Source organism: Oncorhynchus mykiss, unplaced genomic scaffold, assembly GCF_013265735.2.
Source record: "Oncorhynchus mykiss isolate Arlee unplaced genomic scaffold, USDA_OmykA_1.1 un_scaffold_195, whole genome shotgun sequence".
Classification (NCBI taxonomy): domain Eukaryota; kingdom Metazoa; phylum Chordata; class Actinopteri; order Salmoniformes; family Salmonidae; genus Oncorhynchus; species Oncorhynchus mykiss.
Genome location: NW_023493678.1, coordinates 315,414 through 337,330, shown reverse-complemented (window position 1 = coordinate 337,330; position 21,917 = coordinate 315,414). Strand labels below are relative to the sequence as shown.

Here is a 21,917-nt window from a genome sequence, read left to right as displayed (position 1 = left end):
TAGATAGTCAACCATTAGGGTCAGGGTTTATCAGGGAGGCAACCGCTCCTTTGAGTATGGTAACGCAGGGGGGTCACAGGGAAAAGATGAGTATTTTTCTTATTGATTCTCCTGCGTATTCCGTGGTGCTTGGCCTACCCTGGTTAGCTTGTCATAACCCCACTGTTTCTTGGCCACAGAGGGCTCTCACGGGGTGGTCGCGAGAGTACTCATGTAGGTGTTTAGGGGTTTCCGTTGGTGCTACTACGGTGGAAAATCCAGACCAGGTCTCCACCGTGCGCATTCCCCCAGAATATGCCGATTTGGCTCTCGTCTTCTGTAAAAAGAAGGCGACTCAATTACCACCCCATCGACGGGGGGATTGTGCAATAGATCTCCTAGTAGACGCTGCACTTCCCAGGAGTCACGTGTATCCCCTGTCGCAAGCGGAGACGGTGGCTATGGAGACATATGTCTCCGAATCCCTGCGTCAGGGGTACATTCAGCCCTCCATTTCACCTGTCTCCTCGAGTTTCTTTTTTGTGAAGAAGAAGGATGGAGGTTTGTGCCTGTGAGGTATAGTTACCCCCTACCTCTTATTGCTATGGCGATTGAGTCAATGCACAGGGCTCGCTTCTTCAATAAACTGGATCTCAGGAGTGCGTACAATCTGGTGCGTATTCGGAAGGGAGACGAGCGTAAGACGGCATTTAGTACCACCTCAGGGCATTATGAGTACCTCGTCATGCCGTATGGGTTGCAGCCGTGCGTAATTAGCTGACTCCCACCACGGTAAAAGAGGTGCAGTGATTTTTAGAGTTTGCCAACTACTAGAGGTTTATCCTTTATACTGGAGGTTTATCCCGGGCGCCTAACAATGAACATGCACCTGTAGAATGGTCGTTAAGACACTAACAGCTTACAGATGGTAGGCAATTCAGGTCACAGTTATGAAAACTTAGGACACTAAAGAGGCCTTTCTACTGACTCTGAAAATCACCAAAAGAAAGATGTCCAGGGTCCCTGCTCATCTGCGTGAACATGCCTTAGGCATGCTGCAAGGAGGCATGAGGACTGCAGATGTGGCCAGGGCAATAAATTGCAATGTTCGTAGTGTGAGACGCCGAAGACAGCGCTACAGGGAGACAGGACGGACAGCTGATGGTCCTCACAGTGGCAGACCACGTGTAACACCTGCACAGACCACGTGTAACAACACCCGCATCGGTACATGCGAACATCACACCTGCGGGACAGGTACAGGATGGCAACAACAACTGCCCGAGTTACACCAGGAAAGCACAATCCCTCCATCAGTGCTCAGTCTGAATAGACTGAATAATAGGCTGACAGAGCCTGGACTGGGGGCTTGTAGGCCTGTTGTAAGGCAGGTCCTCACCAGACATCACCGGCAACAACGTCACCTATGGGCACAAACCCACCATCGCTGGACCAGACAGGACTGTCAAAAAGTGTTCTTCACTGACGAATCGCGGTTTTGTCTCACCAGGGGTGATGGTCGGATTTGCGTTTATCGTCGAAAGAATGAGCGTTACAGAGGCCTGTACTCTGCAGCGGCATCGATTTGGAGTTGGAGGGTCCGTCATGGGCTGGGGCGGTGTGTCACAGCATCATCGGACTGAGCTTGTTGTCATTGCAGGCAATCTCAATGCTGTGCGTTACAGGGAAGACATCCTCCTCCCTCATGTGGTACCCTTCCTGCAGGCTCATCCTGACATGACCCTGCAGCATGACAATGCCACCACGCACAGAACGAGCAGTATGGCTGATTTCCTCCAAGACAGGAATGTTAGTGTTTTGCCATGGCCAGCAAAGAGCCCGGATCTCAATCCCATTGAGCATGTCTAGGACCTGTTGGATCGGAGGGAGAGGACAGGGCCATTCCCCCCTAGAAATGTCTGGGATCGTGCAGGTGCCTTGGTGGAAGAGTGGGGTAACATCTCACAGGAATAACTGGCAAGTCTGGTGCAGTCCATGAGGAGGAGATGCACTGCAGTACTTAATGCTGCTGGTGGCCACACCAGATACTGACTGTTACTTTTGATTTTGCCCTTCCCCTTTCGTTCAGGGACACATTATTCAATTTCTGTTCGTCACATATCAGTTTGTCTCAGTTTTTGAATCTTATGTTCGTACAAATATTTACACGTGTTACGTTTGCTGAAAATAATTGCAGTTGACAGTGAGAGGACATACACACACACACACACACACACAAAGCCTACCATCAGTAACACACTACGCCGCCAGGGACTCAAATCCTGCAGTGCCAGACGTGTCCCCCTGCTTAAGCCAGTACATGTCCAGGCCCGTCTGAAGTTTGCTAGAGAGCATTTGGATGATCCAGAAGAAGATTGGGAGAATGTCATATGGTCAGATGAAACCAAAATATAACTTTTTGGTAAAATCTCAATTCGTCGTGTTTGGAAGACAAAGAATGCTGAGTTGCATCCAAAGAACACCATACCTACTGTGAAGCATGGGGGTGGAAACATCATGCTTTAGGGCTGTTTTTCTGCAAAGGGACCAGGACGACTGCTCCGTGTAAAGGAAAGAATGAATGGGGCCATGTATCGTGAGATTTTGAGTGAAAACCTCCTTCCATCAGCAAGGGCATTGAAGATGAAACGTGGCTGGGTCTTTCAGTATGACAGTGATCCCAAACACACCGCCCGGGCAAAGAAGGAGTGGCTTCGTAAGAAGCATTTCAAGGTCCTGGAGTGGCCTAGCCCGTCTCCAGATCTCAACCCCATAGAAAATCTTTGGAGGGAGTTGAAAGTCCGTGTTGCCCAGCAACAGCCCCAAAAGCCCCAAAACATCACTGCTCCGGAGGAGCTGCTCCGGATGGGCCAAAATACCAGCAACAGTGTGTGAAAACCTTGTGAAGACTTACAGAAAACGTTTGACCTCTGTCATTGCCAACAAAGGGTATATAACAAAGTATTGAGATAAACTTTTGTTATTGACCAAATACTTATTTTCCACCATCATTTCAAATAAATTCATAAAAAAACCTACAATGTGATTTTCTGGATTTTTTTTCTCATTTTGTCTGTCATAGTTGAAGTGTACCTATGATGAAAATTACAGGCCTCTCATTTTTTTAAGTGGGAGAACTTGCACAATTGGTGGCTGACTAAATAGTTTTTTGACCCACATACATACATACATACATACATACATACATACATACATGTATGTGGGGCGGCAGGTAGCCTCGTGGTTAGAGCATTGGGCCAGTAACCGAGAGGTTGCCAGATCAAATCCCCGAGCTGACACGGTAAAAATCTGTCGTTCTGCCCTTGAACAAGGCAATTAACCCACTGTTCCTAGGGCCGTCGTTGTAAATAAGAGTTTGTTCTTAACTGACTTGCCTAAGGTTAAAATTTAAAAAAACAATCATACACTCTTAACAATACTGCTACAGAAGTGACACCCAGGGACGGTGCCAACAGATTACAACCACGAGTGATCAACAGATTACAACCACGAGTGATCAACTTACACTTTATAACATGTTGTCTTCTGTCTGATTCCTGTCTTGTAACAGATCCAGCCCCTAACGGTTGCCCTGACCCAGACTACATCCCCAGGTCCAGATGATTCCAGCAGGCACAGCCCAGGTGGTTCAGCAGAAGCTCCTCCAGCAGCAGGTGGTGACTGCAGCTGCCTCGCTTCAGATACAGACCCCCCCTCCTCACAGCCCGGCCCAACAGGCCCCAGTTTCCGCTGCAGCAGAGTCCCCAGTACAGCAGCATCCAGCCAAGGGCCAGGCTCGCGGAGGGGCCATGAGGGGCAAGACCCAGTCCAAGCCTAGCAGGGGCAGCAGCTAGGTGCCCACAGGACTAGTTAGAGCTCCCCTTTCAGCTAGGCTAAGCAGGACATCTCATCAGTGTAAATGCATTCAGTGACTGAGGAGCAGCATTATGAAGAGATCCAGCGTTATGAAGGAGTGGTGGAGTCCAGTTTGAGGTGGCTGTGTTGAATCTAACCTGGTTTAAGGAACTGCTCCATGTAAAGGAATGACCTGTCTTTTAAGAGTGTCATCATCTATCTTCAACACAGTACTGTAACTGTCGGCTGTTTCCTTCTCAACTGTTTCAGAAGGTCTCCCCTGGAGGAAACTTGGACCAACATCCAGGGGGAGGTTTAAGATCAGAAAAGCAGAAAAACAATATTCATGCCTTTTTTTAAATTGATGAATATATTAATGTTACTCCATAGATATCCTGTGGCTATGGGCTGGTGCATAGCTCATTTGGGGAATGTCCATTTGAATAATGTTTTGTGTATTCATACATTGTCCCTGTCCGCCTTGATGATATTATTCTCATGCTTACCGTTTATGATGTCTGTAATTTCATAGTTGGTAGATATAGAAAACACCCTTCTTGTTAAAAAAATCTATGTAGTGATAATCATATCTTTACGTTGTAAGTTTGAGCTATGTAGTCTGAAGAAAGCTTGTGATTGTGTCTCTGGCACCCGGATAAGCACGCATCCTACGTTATCTCCAAAGGCAGGCAGTATTACCACTGCACTGGATAACCTAGCTGTCTATAGTGGCAACCAGCTGATATTTTCATTACATAAAGTGCATTCAGAAAGTATTCAGACCCCTTTTCCACATTGTTATGTTACAGCCTTATTCTAAAATTGATTCAATCTTTCCCCCCCCTCTACAGATAATAACCCATAATAAGACATTAAAAACAGTTTTATTTTTTTAATCAAAAACCTATGTACTAAAAATAAAATACTGATCACATTTACAAATATTCAGACCCTTTACTCAGTACTTTGTTGAAGCACCTTTGGTAGCGATTACAGCCTCGAGTCTTCTTGGGTATGACGCTACAAGCTTGGTACACCTGTATTTGGGGAGTTTCTCCCATTTTTCTCTGCAGATCCTCTCATGTTCTGTCGGATTGGATGGGGAGAGTCGCTGCAGTTTTTTCAGGTCTCTCCAGAGATGTTCGATTGGGTTCAGGTCCGGGCTCTGGCTGGGCCATTCATGGACATTCAGAGACTTGTCCCGAATCCACTCCTGCATTGTCTTGGCTGTGTGCTTAGGGTCGTTGTCCTGTTGGAAGATGAACCTCTGGAGCAGGTTTTCATCAAGGATCTCTGTACTTTGCTCCGTTCATCTTTCCCAGGATCCTGATTCAGGCCAAAGAGTTCAATCTCGGTATCATCAGATCAGAGAATATTGTTTCTCATACCCTTCCCCCAGGTCTGTGTTTCTTTCCAAATCATGTCCAATCAATTGAATTTACCACAGGACTCCAAACAAGTTGTAGAAACATCTCAAGGATGATCAATGGAAACAGGATGCACCTGAGATCAATTTCGAGTCTTATAGCAAAGGGTCTCAATAATTATTTAAACAAGGTAATTCTGTTTTTATTCTTTATAAATTTGCTCAAATGTTCTACACTTTTCGCTTTGTCATGAGATGTTAATGAGAGGAAAAAATATTTGTATCAATTTTAGAATAAGGCTGTAACGTAACAATGTGGAAAAAGTCAAGTGGTCTGAATACTTTCCGGAAGTTTACTTTTTATAACACATTTCCTGTGATATAACCGTTGGGAAATAATGGGTACTTCTACCGTATAATAGGTTAAATCAAAAGATGGAATATGCTGCAATAGATAAAAGCCTTTCTCAGTGTTTTAGTCATGAGGGAGAAAAGAAAGCTCTCAACAGCGCTGTCTGTTTTCCCCTGCTGGCTGCTGACAGTGGCAGATATATCAGAAGAGAAAACATTTATTTGGGCAGGAGGGCAGAGATTCAGGCCTAAAGCCACTCAGAATATCCTAGATCACTGGATCAGAGGGCATGTCACACAGTGTCAGAAGAGTCAGACTGTGAAGAAGGGCTATACACACACCACTATAGTTAATGTTGCTATCACTGCTAACATTTAAAAGACCAGTATTGTAATCTGGTCTGTTAACGGGAGCACATAAGAAGACAAAGGCCAATTTAATGCAATGAATGACATTTAATAAATTGTCTGAAGTTACTTGGTCTTTAAGGACTGTTTGAAGGGCTTGAACAGGCCTTTGGAGATGGCAGAAAACATCCTGACGAGAAGTGGACGTTTGTGAGGCGTCTCCTGTTGGGAGCTGGCGGGGAGATCCTTTGGCAGTGCAGACATGGCGGCATGTGGCACTATGCTGGGCACTACAGAAGAGAGAGAGAGAGTTTACATGCACTTTAATTCAGAAATGATGTAATGTATGTTACAACTCAACATAACTGACACTGATAAATGAGAACCAACAGCTTGAGTTTTGGAGAATATAATTACTTTTACATAAGAGATGACTACTGATTGCATATATAACCTTTGTAAGGTTATTTTGAAGTGGCATTTCTTTGTACACCAATATCTCAAACAGACTGTTGTCCTGTTGTGTGAACTTACGCATGCCATCTTCAGCAGTGGTCTGTACTTGTTCTGATTCAGAGCGGTGGGAATCCTTCTTGTTCCCCTTCTTGAATAGCTAAGTATTTAAAGAGAAAAACATGTTTTAAAAAATGTCACAGCTGAACAACCTCATGATGATAACAATCACACCTACCACACCAGCACAACAACATTTATGATTGGTTTTGGAATGAACGGATGGTTTTATATTTTTACACTGAATAGCATTGTTTACTCACAACTGTTCATTTAAATACGTTTGCTGTACCTTTAAGTTGCTTGTCAGCCTGACCAGCCTTTGTAGAAAAGATAGTTTCCCGCTGCTAGCCCTCACATCCTCAGCCAGTGGAAGAGCCTTAGGCCCAGTGGTTTTGACTGATGTTCTTGAGGCTGCCCTCAATGCCTCATTACATCTGTGGAGAAGCGCTTCACTCAAAGACTTGACAAGAATCCTATCAAATGAAGAGTCCTGAGTCGACACGGCCTGTTGGAGGATTTTCTCCGAGCCAAACTCCTCCAACAGATTTTTATAGACGACTCTGTAGACTTTATGAATCCTCAAGTTCTCTGGATAGGCTTGTGTCTCAGAGCAGCCTGACCATGCACAGAAGACCTCCATAACTTTAGGGATCAGGTCTTGTGACTTGCGTCAACTGGGTAATCTTCTGCTGGGGTTTGGATTTCTGTTAGAATTCTCATTACTAACATGCTGATGAGGCCGGTGACGTCATCATCACTGCCCAAGTTATCAGAGGATGGGGTTGGAAGTGTGACATCTTTGACCATGTCTGGGCTGGTTGACATATCGTCCCTGACAATGTTTTGAGCTACACCAGAATGACTGGTGGAATCCACTTCCTCTCCATCAATGTTGGCCTTCAAGATTTGTGCTGCATTGGAGGTCTCGCTTGTTGCCATAATGGTGCCAGAAGGAGACAGCCGAGGGGAGGACTTGCCACTCAATAGATTGCCTACATCAGATATAGTGGTTTCAGATGTTTGGAGAGATTCAGTTGGAGAGGATCCTCTACTTTCTGCATCAGAATCCACAGAGTACATGACCTGGCTTACCATAACTTTGGTAAAGAGACTGACTGTGTCACTAAATACTGATGAAGAAGAAGAGCTAGAAATTCTATCTTCAGACACTCTAGCCAACACCTTGGCCCCCTGAGCCAAACTCATTGAAGTTGAATAGGGCACAAAACTAGGAAGCAGGAGGCACTTAACAGACTCCTCTACAAACAGCTGAACCAGCTCGTAAGTTGTGTGCTTCCCCACCTTGTCATTCCTCTTCAGCTTCGAAAGGATGGTATCAGATGCACTCTTTCCAGCCGCCACTGTCAGTCCCAGAGGGGTCAAGTTGCTATCGGAAATTATGCGGTTGACTTGGTGACTGAGATCACGGGAGAGAGCACCAATCCTACCCTGAGATATGAGCTCCTCCAGTCTAGCTATTGGATCTGTTAGATCAGGGTGAGATGTAACCTGCCCTTCTGCCTCTGGATATACCTTCTTCATGATGGTATCGGCTATGGCAAACATGCTTGTTCTGGCATCACACACCATTGTTTTTGGCTTAGTAGATTCGCTCATGTCAATGACTGAGCATCTTACAATGGGCTGAGCAGTACTCTCGGGTAACTCAGAAGGAATGGGAGTGCAAATTCCCACTCTGTCTTCTGTGATTTGGCAGTTGAGAATGACAACGAGGAGGAAGACCGCAGTGACTCTTGATAGACCAATTCCTCGCCACATTCGCTGCTTATCTTCTCAATGTTCTCCAGCATAGTTCCAACCACTTTATCTATTTGTGAAAGCTGTCCTGCAGCCACCATTTGGTCAGATTTTGACAGTTGCTCCTGGACACTGCTGATGATACTGTCCTCTGGCATTCCCAGGTGGACTTTCAGTGAGGTCTGGGAACTTTAAAATGAACAAGCAAAGCATGTTAATTGCTGTCTGAAGTTGGAAAATCGATATCTTAGTGCTAACAAATCTAACAAGCATTATAATTGAGTATTCTAAATGTAATTTATATGTGTGCATTAGATATTGCAAAACACACCTGTTAGAAAGCTGGAAAATATTGAAATGGGGAAATTATTGTTCATCAGTTTGAGGGTTCGGATTAACTGCACACACACACACACACACATTATGGGGAACATACAGTACCTCTTGGAAGAGGGTGTGCTAGACCTTGGTCGGAGAGCCCTGCCGCCACAGTTACTTCGCCAAATATTTAACTTCCTGGATGAGCTCCAGTCTTTTCTACTCAAAGGCAGTGAAGGATCTTGCACTGCCACCCCTCTTGAGTGAGTCAGCGTTGTCATAAAAGCCCGTCACCCCTAGAATGCAGGCCAGGGCCGGCAGCAGGATCTGCAGGGTGGTCTGTGCAATGAAGTTGACAATGGTCTTGCACAATTTTGCAAGCTGTTCCTTTGTCATCTGCATTGCACAAACAAAACAGAACACAGCAGGTTTGGCAATGAGACTCTGATGTAAAGTATTCTAGATTGAACAGAATGCATTTCACCAACATCGTTTTCCTTATCTGTGACTGAATTCAAAGTTGGATGAAGTATGACAGATTAATGAACGTAATAGCAGAATAGAACTATGGTTAATTCCTCTCTCTTGATTCAACACAACATTCCCAAATCAAAGGTCAAAGGCTGATGGAGAAACTTACAGGTTTTTTAAATCCTTTATAGATCACTTGCCATTGCCTAGAAAAGAAAAAATAAATGTGTTTTACTTACTTTTTATTTCCTTCTGCACAAAATATGTGAGGCTAGAGCAAAACATGGTTCTAACATACTCATCAGTAAGATTGCGCATGAACGAGATGAGGATTGGGTAGCAGTCCTCCAGCTCATCTTTGTTGCCTGGGCCGAATGCAGCCTTAAGAGCATTCTTCTCCAAGAGCTCAATAACAGATCCTCTGTCCGGGTGTTTATTCCTCAATCCTAAATATGTTATTACCATATAGGACAATTCAGGATAAGTCAGACGCTTTTCTCTTAATACAATACTTTGATAAAATTGCTACAATAGGACTATTGAATAAAACTACCCATGCAACATTTCTTACTGACTACAGTTTCTAACATGACCTTTATCTATGATATTAAAGTTTAGAGAACCAACATACTACAGAGGGAAAATCTATGACCTGGATCCGTATCAGTGCCCTGCTCCCCTGACTTCTTGGCACTACTTTTCCTCTTCGCCTTGGATAGAATAGAATAGATTCCAGATCACAAATAATAGACATGTTACATCAGGTCAATGCAGCTATTGTGACAATTGAGTGTTACTAGTCTAGTAGCTGCCCTGTCACTCCTGCCATTTTACCTTTCCTGTCTTCTTGGGCTCCTTCTTGAGCTGGGCCACTGGTTCTTCCTCAACAACCTCCCTCCCCTCCCTCGGGGGATCCTCATCATCTCTCTGTACTACCTGAAGGACATAGGAATTTCATGTCAATGTCAGATTAGATTCTTGCAAAGGACATCATAGAGCTACAGCCATATCAGAGCTAAACTGGTGATTGACTTAATAGAGAGAATTAGACATTTGTTTTGCAATAGCCTATGTTATCTTAAATGACGTTTTCCTTAGTTACATTCCCAAATATTTAGTGTCATTTAACCTACCTTTTCTTCATCCATAATAGCATACAGTATTTTTTATATCTCGAAAAACTTGTCCTTATCTGTGTTGTTTTCACTCATGTTGTGTTTACTGAGGACAATATTGCAGCCACTGACGAATTAAGAACTTCATACCACGTCATGGAATGTTAGACCTTTATGCACATTCCCATTCTCTCATTAATATTGGGGGGGAAATATATTGATCAGATTACACACTTTCCCCATCAACCGTTTTCGATACAGCTAGGCCCACATTGAAATCTGTTCACTAAGCACTGCGACTCAGTAGGTCAAAACAGAAATAAACCTAGTCTAATTTCGTGTCGACCTCTTTTGGATGTATTTCGGTACCCCATTTAGTGAGCCAGTTGTATGATCTATTCCTTATAGTGCATTCCTTAAAAGTAGGCCTACATTAGGGAATAAGGTGCTATTTGGTAGCATATTCCTCTTTAGCCCATGCCTCCACCAATCTAATTATTTTAGATTTGTAGGAAGATACGAACGAGAGTGTACACTTCAGGAGAAGGGAGATATTATTGGACTGTATCCCTAGGCTATAGCCAGGCCTAAACCAAGTAGCCTTGAGTACGATCCCAAAAGCTTGGATTGCCAAAGGCCTATCAGAGCTAAATTGGTGAAAACAACTTTAAACTTACTGTAAAACATGTTCTACCTTCCCCTATATTTCACTTACCTTTTCTTCCACCATAGCTAATTGTATATCCCGAAAAGCATGTCACTGCCAGTCTACTAGTATCGGACTGTCTCTCCACAACAACGCCGGATTCCTGCCGTAATCCCTGGACCACTACTTCTGATCTTCACAGCTAGATCACAGCTTGCAGCTAACTAGCTCACAGCTAGCTTGCACTCATCGTGGCATCCAGTGCCAAAGCTATCCCTAAGGCCCACCTCCCCGCCTACCCGGCCTACTCAGCTGGACTGCCATTCAGTCCAGTAACAGACTGAGATTCCCTCTACTGATGGACATTGCATAGGTAAGGATGTTTAAGAGCTCTGCTATAGCTTGTAGTTTTGCTTTAGGTGTGTGTTAGAAACATAGGTATGCCTACCAAACTCATAGCACTTGTTATTTTTCAACGTTACTATTCTGCATCTCTTCCCCCCCCCAGTTGGAGAGGTTTCTCCCTCCATATCTGTCAAAAAACGATCCTTGATTGTCAGGGTCTTTTCAGCAATGATGAAGCCATTTAGGCGCTTCACCAAGAAGAACCTGTAACCTGTTACGCTGCATGAAGAACTACTTATGTAACAGCAAGACTTTTGACAAGAGGAATTTCTGCATGTCTACCCTTTCAAAGTCTATTTGATCAAATAAATGCCATTGATTTTACAAGAATTTCAAGTGTTTTGGAAGATTGATAATACTGAAGCAGATTTTCTCAGAGAAATGCACTAGTTCCCCCTTGGTTACACATTTATTGTGCAGTTTTTGAGTTGGCAGGACTTGGGGCAGCAGGTAGCCTTGTGGTTAGAGCATTGGGCCAGTAACTGAAAGGTTGCTAGGTCAGATCCCTGAGCTAACCATGTAAAAATATGACGTTCTGCTCCTGAACAAGGTAGTTAACCCACTGTTCCTAAGCTGTCATTGTAAATAAGAATTTGTTCTGAACTGACTTGTCTAGGAAAATAAATAAAATAACCACAGCTTGACTCTAATACAATAGTTGCTGCATAGACTGTCAGATAACCAGATGTTCTCTATTAATTTAGTTAGATTGGTAAGAGCTTATTAGCAGCAAGGGGAAAACACATAGAGGAGAATTAGCTATCTGCAGCTAGATCAACCCTCTGAGATGTTTTCTATATGTTGAAACTATAAGGTCCAACAGTTGACAGTGTATGTCAGAGCAAAAACCAAGCCATGAGGTCGAAGGAATTGTCCAGAGCTCAGAGACATGATTGTGTCAAGACACAGATCTGGTGAAGGGTACCAAAACGTTTCTGCAATATTGAAGGTCCCCAAGGACACAGTGGCCCCCATCATTCTTAAACGGAAGAAGTCTGGAACCACCAAGACTCTTCCTAGAGCTGGCCGCCAGGCCAAACTGAGCAATCGGGGGAGAAGGGCAGTGCAGTGGAGTATCTTCAACAGCCATAGGCCCAGGGATTTCACATCACATTCCATGATGCAATGCAGAATACGGCTTCACACAGAACAATCACCAAACCCATAAGATAACACTTAGCACAGCCAAACATCATGTATCACATGAAGAGGCATGTGTGTTCTCCAGACGTGATACCTTGTCATGGACCTGCTGTTTCGATCTTCGCTCTCTCTCTCCCTCTCCCCCACCTCTCTCTCTCCCTCTACCACACCTTTTGTCTCGACCTCTGAATGTTCGGCTATGAAAAGCCAACTGACAATTACTCCGGAGGTGCTGACCTGTTGCACCCTCTGTAACCACATTATGTTGTTGACTCTGTTGGTCATCTATGAAGAATGTTTGAACTACAGTACTTGAATAACGATCTGGCCTTACGATCTGGCCATGTACACTTATAATCTCCACCGGCACAGCCAGAAGAGGACTAGCCACCCCTCAGAGCCTGGTTCCTCTCTAGGTTTCTTCCTAGGTTCCTGTTTTTCTAGAGAGTTTTTCCTAGCCACCGTGCTTCTAAATCTGCATTGCATGCTATTTGAGGTTTTAAGCTGGGTGTCGGAATAAGCATTTTGTGACATCTGCTGATGTAAAAAGGGCTTTATAAATAAATTGTACTGATTGATTGATGATTGATTGTATGAAATGGAGTAGCATATATCCATCATGTAAAATGAACATTGAGCACTGTCTCCATGGAGTATAGCACTGCAGCCTTAGGCAATGTATATTTACGTGGTGCATAACATTATCACATGCATGGCAACCTGTGAAATAGATCAACAGATGATGTTTTATCTCCTCTCAAGGTCTGTTGATTTACAGTATCTCAGAATCAGGAACTGTCATATCCCATGTGATATGTCAAAACAAGTTGATACATGGTGCATTGGGTTTGTATTTATTGTGGATCCCCTTTAGCTGCAGCAGTTACTCTTCATGGTGTCCAGTAAAATGAAGGCAGTTATATAATTGCAAAAACATTCCCGATACATTCACAACAGATTTCACAAAATCCATGTTCCTTTTTGATTTCGGGGCAGGCTGTCAACAGCACGTACTGTGACACTATGATAAGTCAACAATACCTCTAGGCATATCTGACGTCATGTATTTGATATCTTAATGTGAAGGTTCATGTCCATATTGTCATCAGTTCATTGTGTTTGAGGACGGTTCACTGACCAGTTTCCAACGGATACGATTAGACTAGTTTAACAGTTACAGAACAGCTACAGTAGCCTATCAGAACAGCTGCAGTATCAGAGGCTCAGAGCCTTAATTAACGGGCTACACATAATGGCTGACGACAGCCAGGTAAGGTTCATTTTAGCCTACGTTTAATGAGCTTTACAGTTGTCCTAATCCCATCTTGTTCTAATGGCAAGTCTGCCTTAAGTGCAGAAACTATGGTTGATATTAGAAAATAAGTATGATTGGAAGTTTAGGCAAGTAATTCCAATTGGGGAATTGTTGTGGGATGTTAGCATACCATATTGCGCGTGTAGCATTCGTGCCATGGAGGATTGTGCAGGCCGGCAGGTTGCTACAGGATCCTAGTATCATGTATGTTATAGGGATCAGATCTGGCTGACTTTTTCACCTGAACTGCTCAATGGCTGTCCATAATGAGCCCAGCGAGCAGGATGTGTAGCTGGGCTCTGCAATAATTAGCTCCCAGAGCAATTACAAATAACTATTCTTGTTTTAAAAGCGTCATTACAACTAGCAACATGACGGTCAGTCACCTCTAAGCAGGACTCAGTAGAAACGCTATGTGTTGGATTTGTCCATGTCTCGCTAAATTAACCTAGCTACCATAACAGCCGTGGAGAATTTATACTACAGTTTTAAGGGATCTCTCTGAAGGTTTTAGATGATACAGTGGTGCTTCGTACTCTGGATGAAGAACCATACATCTCGGCTTGGCTTCATTGCATTATTATTTGGGGAACGTTGACATGCCATTTGTGTTGACGGATGGATGAAAATAATGTAATTATAGTATCGTTATACATAGGCTAGCAGGAAAATCCGCATGAGATATCCATAGAACTGAGCCCTGCTCCATTTCAGCACCATGCCGCGGTCTCAGGTGCTGCCCAGACTCGAAACATTTCAGAACCATGGCACTGTCCCCTGACGCCAAGAAACGTGTCAGCTCTATGCAGCGGAACGTCTTTGATTTGAAATTATTCTGCAAGTGGTTATAATTTATTGCACGTTCTAGTTTTGCAGATCTACAACCTCAGAATTATAGCTAATGGATGGCAGCGAGTTACGTTTTTGTATATGGTTATGAATGACGATGCATGATAAACCATAAATTAAACGCAAAAACGTGCACTTAGACATATTTTCGTTTGGCAGAACTTTGACAAGCTTTGATTTGTTTTCTAATGAAATTGACAATTCATATAGATATTAGACTTAGGCCTAATTGTGACATCATGTGTGTATGACATCTTTGAAGAATGCTCTGGCTTCAGCCAATCAGAATCGAGTATTCAACAATGCTTTGGCATAATTCAAGGACGTTCATATTCACTTCAGTTGTCTGCCGATGGTTCACTGACGTTTTTTCAAAGGAGGTATTAGTATTTCCTCTAAACAGCCTACAACAATAAGCCACTCATCATGTCAGATGACAGCAAGGTATAGTTCATTTGCCTATTTTGAGTTTAGAGGATAAATTACTAACAATATAGTAGGTCACCAACACAGCAATAGGTCTCACTGGTTTGATCCATGGCCTGAAATCTGACCACTATTGCCGTTTTGTTTAAAATAGGAGCGAATAAGTTGTTTCATAAAGTCACAACCTAGGACTGATATTGACCTCTTATTTATCCACCAGAGCGTGAAATGGGACGATCCCCCGGATGACCAAAATAAAGTCGTGGAGAACATGAAGGATGAAACAGAGACACATGAGACCAACAAGAACAGGACAGGAGGCAAGGTAAGAAATATGCTGTCCTTTACACATGCTCTGCCTACTTAGGCACAGATCTAGGATTAGTTTACTATCACTAAATCCTAGCCTTAAAGCATTAGGAGGAGACGCTACACTGACCTTAGATCTGCTATTAGACCTATAATCTGTTGTCATGTAGGCTAAACGTAAGTCCAGTGGCGGTGCCAAGAAGACTTCCGTGGAGGAGGACAGCAGCATTGGTGCAGGTCCGAGATTACTTCATGTTGGGTGCAGGTTGTGTTCAAATTCATCAGCACCGATCTGAGTAGATAGTATCTATATAGGTGAAAGCAATATAGTGGAGGCCTGCAGAGAGATGTGCTTTTACCTGTCCAGTGCAATCAAATCCCTAAAGGTGAAGGAAATTAGGGATCAAGTTCAGATTCAACTTTAGATTTCTCTTTGCGGTTTCCCAGAGTCTTCTCAGACACCCGGGTGTGGTTTCCGGGAAAGGGGATCTATCATTGAGCAGCTGGAGAAGGAGGCTCAGAGGACTCTAATGCCTTCTCTCAAGATTGGGACATGCTGTGCCCCAATCCTCCTCTCCTTCCTGAGGAGTCTAACTGATGAGCAAGTCCCATGTCTTTTTCCAACCTCACATACAACAACTCTGAATTTATAGTCATAGTGCACCTTCTAACCACAAATGGGATTTCAAACACTACACCTAACCCTAACATCACTGTAACCACACACCTAACTCTTCCTGTAAATCAAGAACAAAATATCTCATGGACTTGCTAATTGCTTAAATAAATACACGTTTATTTTCCCTGACATGGCTATCTAGTGACTCCACTAACTCAACACCAGTGTGCAGGTAAAATATGTTTCCTTTCTTTTCTCTAGCCAATGGAGAGTGATTCAGCAGGGCATGAAAAATAATGTAAGTCTCTCCACATAAGGTTCTGGTCAAAAGTTGTGCGCTATATAGGGAATGGTGTCATGGAATTGCTTGATTGACAAAAACATTACTCTGTTTGTTGGCCATAGCTCACATTCGAGCAGCTCTCCATGCTGTGTCTGAAGATTGTTAAAGTCGTGACCCAGACAGCCCTCCGCATTCTCCTACCAGCGCTAGCTCGTATCATGGGGGTGAACCTGAGGAGTGGGGCAACCTCCCCAGAATCACAGTGCTCTCTGACAGGGTCTGAGGATTCCTTAGGCGGTCTGGATGAGAGAGAGAAAAGGCTGCTGATCAGTGAGATGAACTACTGGACTAAGGAGAGGAGGAGTAATGGCAGTGCAGGATGCCGCCAAAAATCCACTCGCAGAACCTCATCACCATGCTGTTCGCCTAAGAGGTATGTTCACAGCAATATTTCAACATAATAATTGCAAGACCTGATCCATACTTATCATACATTATTAACTTGGAATTCACACCTTGTAGTTTTAAGTTCTGTTCAGAAATGTTGCCACTGGGGGTGGGTCCAGGTGAAAGTCATTTTTAACTGGGTAAGCCATGAAGTCATCTATGAATAAATAGATCAGGTACATGCCATTCAGAAATAATCATATTCTGATGTCGTACAAACATAAAAATCAGGCAAAAAATCGTGTCAGTTGGCTTTAGGCTTCTAGAACTAAGGTGGTATGAGAAGTAATCCATCATTGCTCTAATTTGGTTTTCAGGCTCACTAATGACCCAGATTAGATACAGTTGGTTACATTTGCATGGCTTAAGTGGTGATTGTGTGTTTATCTTCAAGGTCCCAGACCTCATTGCAGAGCTTGCCTGCAACTAGAGAGGCTCCCCTCATGGAGGAGCCTCTGAAGGCTCTTTTTGGGGTAACGGAAGAGAGCCTTCTGATATCCCTGGTTGAGGGTCACTCCAACCCCACCTCCTCCAGCTCCTCCGAGTTGAGCTGTGCTATCGTGGGGGAGGTGGTACACCAGCTTAACTCTGGCCTCTCAGTGGCCATTCAGGCCAGCCCGGGGAGTTGCCCCCCTATGGACAGTCAGGACATAGCAGCAGGCAAGGAGGTCATTCGGGTAGCCTCGGTTCAGATCCTGGCCGAGCTACAGAGCCAAACATCTGAGCCAGAGTGGGTAGGGTTTATCGAGCCCCTCATGGACCCTGTGACCGATGATGTGCTGGAGGCCATTGTCGGCACAATGGACAAAATGGCACAGGACTTCAACATCCTATTGGATCTGGCCAAGAAGATGACAATCTTGGGGTCTAAATTTCTGACCAATCTTCAATGTGACCTAGATGTTGAGTGTCCATCTGGGAAGGAAGGGACCACTCACTTTCTCAAAGAGACTGGATCCTCTACCAGTGTGGTGGCCAGAAAGATTCAGACCCTCTCTAGCCCCGACTTTCAGTCTAAAGCCCTGAAGGCGGTGAGCACCATCCTTACAAGGAAAGTCAGCAGCTCTTCTGGCATGGCTCCTTCCTCTAGGCCTTCTAGTGCTGCTCCTAGCCTTACTGAAGCCCCGCTGAATACCAGCTGCACAGCCCTGACATCTGTAACCTCCACTGCCACAGTGATTGTTAAGGCATTTGTGGGAGGCATGGAGACGATAGCATCATTTGAAGACACATGTGAAGCAGTTGATTGGCCAGTTCCTGTAAATGACCACAAAACAGGGTCTTCACAGAAGATAACCTTCTCTCTAGCCGGCACACTCTATGGCCGTATACGAGCAAAGCTGAGGGACCTTTTAACTCTAGCCGCTCGAGAAGAAGGTGTGTCAAAGGATGCTTCTCTTCGGGAGTCTTCAGACACCCTGGAAAAGGCAACTGTTTCAACTGTTGAGGTCCAGTTACCCAGCACCGAACACAGTAGAGTTCCCAGAGAGAGCCAACCAATACCAGCTCTCTGTCTCTCCAATCTGGATACCAGTACTCAAGAAGTTCTTAGCAGTGTTTTTTCCATCTACAAGTCAGAGTTATCAAAAGTGGAGAGTAAATCCTTAGCCGTTGTCAGTTCATCTGATGAGTCCCTAGAGGCTTGATTGGTTTGTTGATGGTGTCCTATCAAAGCTTGATGACTATACTATTTCCCAGTCACCCTCACCCAATGAAGGCTTGAGCGTGAGTACTCAATATTCTCAACTGAGCTCAGAAGAGAGTGTCAGAATCACAGAGTCCTCAACTAGTCTGATTCAGAGCATTAAGAAGCTCTCTAGCAATGACTTTCAGACTCAGGCAGAAGAGGCAGTGAGTAAAGTGCTGATGAGATCCAGTCATTCCTTTATCACACAGATCAGCCATACTGGTCTTCAGAAAAGTCTGCAGGCTGGCTTATCATCTAGCTCACCATCAGAGATCCATGTCCTTTCAGAATCCATGTCCTCCATGTCCTCTGAGAATACAGCCTCTGGATTAGTGGAAACCTTTGTCAAAGGAATGGCGACTATTTTCCAGAAAAATGAGTCCACTGACACTGTGCTACTGGAAAGAAGTGGGAGAGTTTCACAGTGCTCCCACGGGGGCTCCCAACTGGATGATACTGAATTGAGTGTTAAAATATCAGAGGAGAAGCTTTGGTCAACAGCTAAGAACATCTGCGTCAGTATGAAGAACACACTTAAGGATTTCTTCACAGGGCTGAAGCCATCCGGATCCGAAAGGACAGAAATGGCTTCTTCCAAAGAGACCCTTGGGGAAATCCTGGTTGCTATCCAGAGTGAAATCTCAAACTTCGGGCGAATGAAGGATTCCAGGGAGCTCCTTCAGATCAATGATATGGTAGGAACTATGCTGAAGGAGATTGAGAAAAGTGAGGATGACAGTGAACAAGTCTGCCAAGACATCCCTCGAACCTGTTCATCTTTATCCACTTCTTTAAATGGTCGTAGTTCCTTGTCCAGCTCTTCAAAGGGTCCTAGGTCAGAGTGTGAGTTAGAGATCAACCTCCCTGGCACTCCCATCCCTGACAAAGTGCCTTTTGATCTGACCTGCCCCATCGTCAGGAGCTCCTGCATCGACACCAGGGACTCTAAAATGCCAGAGATTTCTACAAGTGACCTAAAGACAAAGATGATGGCACACACAGATGAACCCCTGCATCGTAACAGTCCAATGACTGACAGCAGCCGACCACCGAGTGCTAAAGTCTCTTTTCGATCCTCCACTCCGTCTTTCACCAGCAAGGGAACCTTTTTGGTACCAAAGGGAGAGGGGATTGACATTGAAGAGAAGGAGGTGTGTATCCCTAGCAGCTCTGGCCATCTGAGGGAGCTCTTAATCATCCCGGACATCAGCAGTGCCACTGCATTCCCACTGCAGTACTTGATGGATTCCAGCAAAGATGATGGCATCTGTTTTGTCACCATACTGGTGATAAGGTTGCTATCGGAGATCAGACCCTCAGCCCTAGATGGACCCTCCCAACAGGCAGCAGATCTGACAGAAACATCTCAGCAACTCATCAGACAAGTCCTGTCTGAGTTCTGTGCTGCATCCAGATTATCCAGGACACAGGCATATTCCCAGAACCTGAACATCCAAAGGGTGTTCAGAGGTGTACATAAAAACCTCATGGAGGAGTTTGGCTCTTATAACACCCTGCAAGCAGCTATTTCCTCCCAGGACCCTGCATTTGACAGAGTCCTGGTAAAGTCCTTGACCCAGCAGCTGGTACAGGGATGCAAGGAGGCGTCAAGACCAAACCCATCAGACCAGGCTGAGACAGAGAGGGGGGCTGAGCAGAAAGCAAGAAGGAGCTTCCTTTGCTTTTCAATGACCAAACTCAGGATCAACTTCAAGGTATAGCAGGGAGTTAGCATATGTTTTTTGTTCCAGTTAGGTGCTGATGTTATTGATGTGGCTATGATAAGACAAATACATGAAATAAATATTTTTTATTCACCACTAAATTGTTGCCTTGGATTCAGAAGTGTTCCATTTATTTATTCTCTGTACCATTTTCTTTACCTTTCTTTGTTAGCGTTCCAAGAGAGGAAACAAAAATGACTGCCATTCAGTCCAGGACCAGACTGAGATTCCCTCTACTGATGGACATTGCATAGGTAAGGATGTTTTAGAGCTCTGCTATAGCTTGTAGTTTTGTTTAGGTGTGTGTTAGAAACATAGGAATGCCTACCAAACTCATAGCACTGTTATTTTTCAACGTTACTATACTGCATCTCTCTCTTTCTCTCTCTCTCTCTCTTACCCCATCCATTTCTCTTGTGTTTCTAGCTCCAGTTGGAGAGGTTTCTCCCTCCATATCTCAGCGTGTCAAAAAACGATCCTTGATTGTCAGGGTCTTTTCAGCAATGATGAAGCCATTCAGGCGCTTCACCAAGAAGAACCTGTAACCTGTTACGCTGCATGAAGAACTACTTATTCACCAGTATCTTTACCTGCACATGACCAGCTGATCATTTATCACTCCAGTGTTAATCTGCTAAGTTGTAATTATTCGCCTACCTCCTCATGCCTTTTGCACACAATGTAGATAGACTCTTTTTTTCTTTTTTTTCTACTGTGTTATTGACTTGTTTATTGTTTACTCCATGTGTAACTCTGTGTTGTTGTCTGTTCACACTGCTATGCTTTATCTTGGCCAGGTCGCAGTTGTAAATGAGAACTTGTTCTCAACTAGCCTACCTGGTTAAATAAAGGTGAAATAAAAATAAAAATCAGGCACTTTTTTTCAGAAAACCGATGGCAGCGTCTATCATTGCTCTTCTACCATCTATCCCATGTCTGCACCTCCCTCTTCCATCAAAAACAAATTACCTGGTTAAAGTTAGTTAGGCTAGGGGTTAGGGTTAAGGTTAGAGTTAAGTTTAGGAGTTAGGTTAAAGGGTTAAGGTTAGAGTTAGGGGAAGGGTTAGCTATAAGGGTTAGGGGAAGGGTTAGCTAACATGCTAAGTAGTTACAAAGTAGCTAAAAAGTGGTAAGGAGTTGAAAGTTTGCTAATTAGCTAAAGTTGTCTGTGATGAGATTCAAAATCATAACCTTTGGATCGTTAGACATCCGTGTTATACTGTATGCCCACCCCTCCACCCTGACCAACCACCCTACTTTCGTTTTTGCCTTAAATAACCATTTGTCTTATATAACCATACCAAACATAACATATTATACTAATTTGAGTGTCCCGGATTTACATTTACTATGTTATGTCTAGTCTATGAGATCAGGCTGATCACAGGCATGAACAGAGTAACAGGTCATTGTAGTTATGAGTGTGAGTGTTAGAGAGGGATTTGAGGATTTCACTGTGGGTCAATGCAGAGCTAAGCATGAAGGATTTTTGTGGCATGACATAAAACCAGAAACCACAGCACAGAGGAAACCTCTGAGGGTCATAATGGCTGGTCCCATTAAACCTGGGGGAGGAGTTTGAGCAGACCTCAGAGGACAGGAGCTGACATGGTGTTAAGGACAGTAGATGAATCACCGCACTTTTTTGCTCTTGTTCCCTGTGTGTGTGTGTGTGTGTGTGTGTGTGTGTGTGTGTGTGTGTGTGTGTGTGTGTGTGTGTGTGTGTGTGTGTGTGTGTGTGTGTGTGTGTGTGTGTGTGTGTGTGTGTCTTGACAGAGGTAGAACGTGATGAAATACAGAATTGTGCGTTCGTTTGTTGTAGCTTTTTATTGTTGTATTAGATCATTTTCATCCCTAACTTTTTAAGAATGAGGCAAGATGAAGTCAAATTTCTCAAACAAGAAACATGGTTGACTGTTTCCCTTCAGTCGATTTCTCATTCTCTTGTAAAATAGCAATGATGCAAGCGCTCTGATCTAGAAGCCAG

At 44.0% G+C, this 21,917-nt stretch overlaps 1 protein-coding gene and 1 long non-coding RNA gene across 6 annotated transcripts; one reads left to right on the top strand and one right to left on the bottom strand.

Moving 5' to 3' along the window:
• Positions 1-5,993: 5,993 nt before the first annotated feature.
• Positions 5,994-10,157, bottom strand: LOC118947732. Of its 5 annotated transcripts, none has more exons than XR_005041906.1 (6): positions 9,797-10,157; positions 9,132-9,168; positions 8,615-8,887; positions 6,705-8,362; positions 6,434-6,512; positions 5,994-6,189 (listed from the first exon to the last, which is right to left on the bottom strand). XR_005041906.1 is itself a non-coding variant. In XM_036972839.1 (3 exons), the coding sequence occupies exons 1-3, from the start codon at positions 7,053-7,055 to the stop codon at positions 6,026-6,028; spliced, it is 594 nt and encodes a 197-aa protein (XP_036828734.1). In that variant the 5' UTR covers positions 7,056-8,557; the 3' UTR covers positions 5,994-6,025. The 5 variants fall into 5 exon arrangements, 1 of the variants encoding a protein (XP_036828734.1); XR_005041905.1 differs by lacking the exon at positions 9,797-10,157 and adding an exon at positions 9,261-9,328; XR_005041907.1 differs by lacking the exon at positions 9,797-10,157 and adding an exon at positions 9,261-9,328 and having other exon boundaries at positions 6,705-8,355.
• A 4,794-nt stretch (positions 10,158-14,951) lies between these two features.
• Positions 14,952-15,662, top strand: LOC118947740. Its single transcript, XR_005041922.1, has 3 exons — positions 14,952-15,186; positions 15,341-15,407; positions 15,618-15,662. It is a non-coding gene; the product is annotated as an uncharacterized LOC118947740 (long non-coding RNA).
• The last annotated feature ends 6,255 nt before the right edge of the window (positions 15,663-21,917 follow it).

Excerpts from the sequence above, each read along its gene's own strand:
- LOC118947732 (XM_036972839.1), bottom strand. The coding sequence starts at position 7,055 with ATGGAGGTCTTCTGTGCATGGTCAGGCTGCTCTGAGACACAAGCCTAT. Across the intron at positions 6,513-6,704 it reads GGCTGACAAGCAACTTAAAG|CTATTCAAGAAGGGGAACAA; the intron begins GTACAGCAAACG and ends TTAAATACTTAG. Across the intron at positions 6,190-6,433 it reads CACTGCTGAAGATGGCATGC|TGCCCAGCATAGTGCCACAT; the intron begins GTAAGTTCACAC and ends TCTCTTCTGTAG.